Source organism: Emiliania huxleyi, assembly GCF_000372725.1.
Source record: "Emiliania huxleyi CCMP1516 unplaced genomic scaffold EMIHUscaffold_101, whole genome shotgun sequence".
In the NCBI taxonomy this organism is placed as follows: Eukaryota; Haptophyta; order Isochrysidales; family Noelaerhabdaceae; genus Emiliania; species Emiliania huxleyi.
The window spans coordinates 9,506-12,909 of NW_005202368.1; the positions used below are offsets into that span (position 1 = coordinate 9,506).

Below are 3,404 nucleotides of genomic sequence, written 5' to 3' on the forward strand. Positions count from 1 at the left end.
TAGGCAAGGCAGCTGCGCAGGTGATGGTCCTGTTTGCAGAGAGGGGAGTCAAGGAAGGCCAAGAAATCACATGGTCATATGGGGACTCATACAGGAGCCACCGCAAGGAGATGGGATACATGCGCTGTGACGCGCGCGCTCATCTTCAACGGAACGGCCCGCCAATCAGCCTCACACGCGTCATAGCACGGACGGCGGGGCACACACACGCGCGCGCGGTTAGGGTTAGGGTTAGGGTTAGGGTTAGGGTTAGGGTTAGGGTTAGTAGGCGCGCGCGCGCGCGCGGAACGCACGGGGCACTGCACACGAGGAGGCGTGACGAGGCTGCGCGGGCCGGCGGGTGGTCGGTGGTTTTTAGGGAGCCGGGCATCTCTCGCGAGTGGCTTGTGCGAGTCTTGATTATGTCTTTGTGGCATTGGCTACCGTAGTTCCATTTGATTGTAAATAAATTGTAGGGGGGATATGGCCACTTAATTGTTTAGCGGAAAGTGGAGGAACCTCTTCCGGGTGAGGGGTGTCTTCTCCCAAAGTCCAAAGAGCACCACTCTTCGGGAGCGCCGCCAGTACCACCCAGAGCGCTGCAAGGTGCAAGCGACGCAAGCGCAGCGGGCCACACCCCGCCGCTCGCGGCTTGGGGCGGACGGCGCGGGGTGCGTGATCTGACATCGGCGTAAAATTCCTCGAAACGGGTCCGGACACATCTGTCATCTCGGGAGATACGGGCACATCCAGCCGCGCAGCCGTGACCGAGCGCCACGTGCCCCATTTGCACCCCATTTCCACCCCGCCTGAGTAGATCAGTCTGCGTAGTGTCCTCCCTTCCCCCAACGCCCCCACGCGCCTTTGGGCCAGCGGCGGAATGTCCTTCTATTCCCACTTGGACGGATCGAAGGCCCACCCTTCGTCAAGCTTTTTCTGGATTTTGTTGCGAAGCGTGACTGGCATGCCACTTGCAAGCTCCTTCACGCTGAGCCTGCCATTACCATCTGCATCGCAATCTGCGAATGTCCTCTCGCGGATTGCTCTACACTTTTGGGAAGACATCGAGAATCTGAATGCGCGCAATGCTTGCTTGAACTCCTCCTTGGTCAGCCCGTCGCCGTTCACGTCAAACTTCATCAATGCTGCCAACACGGGATCTTCCACCTCCAAGCTTCCTTTCGGTCTCTGCGTTTCTTCAGAGTGGCCGCTGCCGTTGCACGAGGAACCGCACGCGCCCATTTGTGCGCCGTCGAGGGACGGCCGCACGGCAGCTACAAAGCCAGTTTGGAACTCGTACGTCCTACAACTCGAATGACTTCGTGGCGCAACGGCAGCGCGTTCGACTTCTGATCGAAAGGCTAGGGGTTCGAATCCCTTCGAGGTTATTTTTTCTCCTTTTCTCTCCCTCTCTCCTTTCCTCTCTCCTTTCCTCTCTCCTTTCCTCTCTCCTTTCCTCTCTCCTTTCCTCTCTCCTTTCCTCTCTCCTTTCCTCTCTCCTTTACTCTGCTGTCCGCGGTTGTAAATAGCGAGGACCCGGGTGTTCTGTCACCCATCAGAGAACCGCACGGCAGTGACTGGGGGAGGCAGGCAGGGCACATCCACTGGCCAATCATATCCCGGCGGGCGACTTGCAGCTCCTTTTAAAGCACGTTTTTACTTTTACCCATCCTCCTCCCGCCTATCCTCCTCGCATCTGCTATGGTCTGCTCAGATCACAGACCATCCCCATCATCTTCCGACTCCATCCCCTCCCCCCCCCGTCGCTCCCGCCGCGCCCCCCGCCGGCGTTCGTGGCGGGACTTCCCGCCCCCTCCCTTTCCAGCACCGCTCCGCAACTCCTCCAGGTCCTCCTCCCAGAGGAGCAGCCGCCCCTCCCTCACCCAATCCTCCCACCCTGGGAACGGAGCAGACCACGCCCGGACCCCACGCCCAGCATGCCAGCCGCACTTTTCAGCCGCACTTTTCAGAATGGGTAACCCTAGTGTTGGGATAGTACACACCGTGTACCAACCTGCTGAAGCTGGCCTCAGCTCACCCGCCGACCTCCCCCCGCCTAACATTAGCCGGCCCCATTATGAATCCGACTCTTCCGATACTGCTGACTCATACCCCATGTGTAGCTAGTTCTCCTATAGAACGTCCGAACTCAGTAGCTATAGAAGTAACTCCGTTTTGACTCTCGAGCAGTTGAGTCGATAGCACGATAGCTGCTCTGTCATGAACGAACAGGCATGCGTTTGTTGGTGTGTGTGTGTTTGCATGTGCATGCACATGTCGTGTTTCCGTGTGCTGTGTGACATTTCCCATCTCATCGCTGCACATGTGATGTACCGGGATCGCCGGATAGCACTCCGCATGTTTTAAGTCATGCATGATGACAGACCGCACGCGCACACATTGCAAGCTGTTATATGCACATCCCCGTACCCCGTAAAGGGGTAGGGCCGGGCACGGGCCGTGCGAAGCGCATCTGCGCTGGTCTCGGGCTGACCGACGGCTAAGGCCGAAATCGTTATTGTTCACACCTCTTGCAGGTGTGAATAGGAGGTGCACAGGCCACAGCGCCCCACCCCCAAAATCCACCAGGTGGGATTCGCGTAATCGCTTGACTCTGAAAGGAGACGTGATGCCTTCATGCGCCCGTCGCGCGTCGAAATCGACATGCGTCGATCTTTGGCCCGCCAGAGGTACATTAGGCGTTTTGGGCGACAACAGCGCTGCGACCGCGAAGTGGCGGTGGACATGCTCCCATGTTGCCGCCGCGGCGCCGGAGTGGCCGGCGCTGCTCGCCGCGACCACGACGGCTACTCTGTTACTCCGGGCCGACCCGTCCTAGTCACAAGTCAGCTGCTGCCCTGCTCCGCTTACACTTCCTGTGTGAACAGCGACACGAATTTTGAATAGCGTTCGTTGAACGATATCGGTGTCGAAACACCGCTCTGACAACGCTCACAGCTGCTGCCATATAATTCTCTCGGCCACACTCGCCTGTCGCCACGCCTCGGCTACATCTTGGCCAGATCGTCTCCCCGGCTGAACCTCGACCGGGATCTCGGCCAGGTCGCGGCTCACGCGTGAGTGCCGTTGGGCCACGGGCGGAAGGGCGTGCCGCGAGAGGCCAGCCACCTGTTCACAGGCCTTGTTCTTGACAAGAAACTACCGCCGGCGGCGCTGCGCGCTGGTCTATGAGAGGTTGAGGTGCGAGCCCTGGAGGCCACCGCGCAGTGGAGAGGGACATCGAGTTAACACCCGAAGCTGTGAGGCGACGCGCCGATGTGAAGGGGCAAATGGGGATGGGCATGGGCGGGGCTGGCATTGGGTGGGGGGCAGCATGGGCAGGGGCGGGCAGGGGGGCGGAGTGTCGGAATCATCAGATGCGCTGGGGGTGGTGGAGAGGCTGCTGCAGTTGTGAGGAGCCCCCC

The 3,404-nt window shown here is 59.7% G+C and overlaps 1 protein-coding gene across 1 annotated transcript in view; it reads right to left on the minus strand.

Moving 5' to 3' along the window:
* Positions 1–3,165: 3,165 nt before the first annotated feature.
* EMIHUDRAFT_221985 (hypothetical protein) overlaps positions 3,166–3,404 on the minus strand; it is a gene marked incomplete at both ends in the record, with an annotated part of 1,860 nt that continues 1,621 nt past the window's right edge. The window contains one exon of the mRNA XM_005793344.1: positions 3,166–3,189. Coding sequence (XP_005793401.1) covers positions 3,166–3,189 — 24 coding nt within the window. The remainder of the gene's footprint in view (positions 3,190–3,404) is intronic.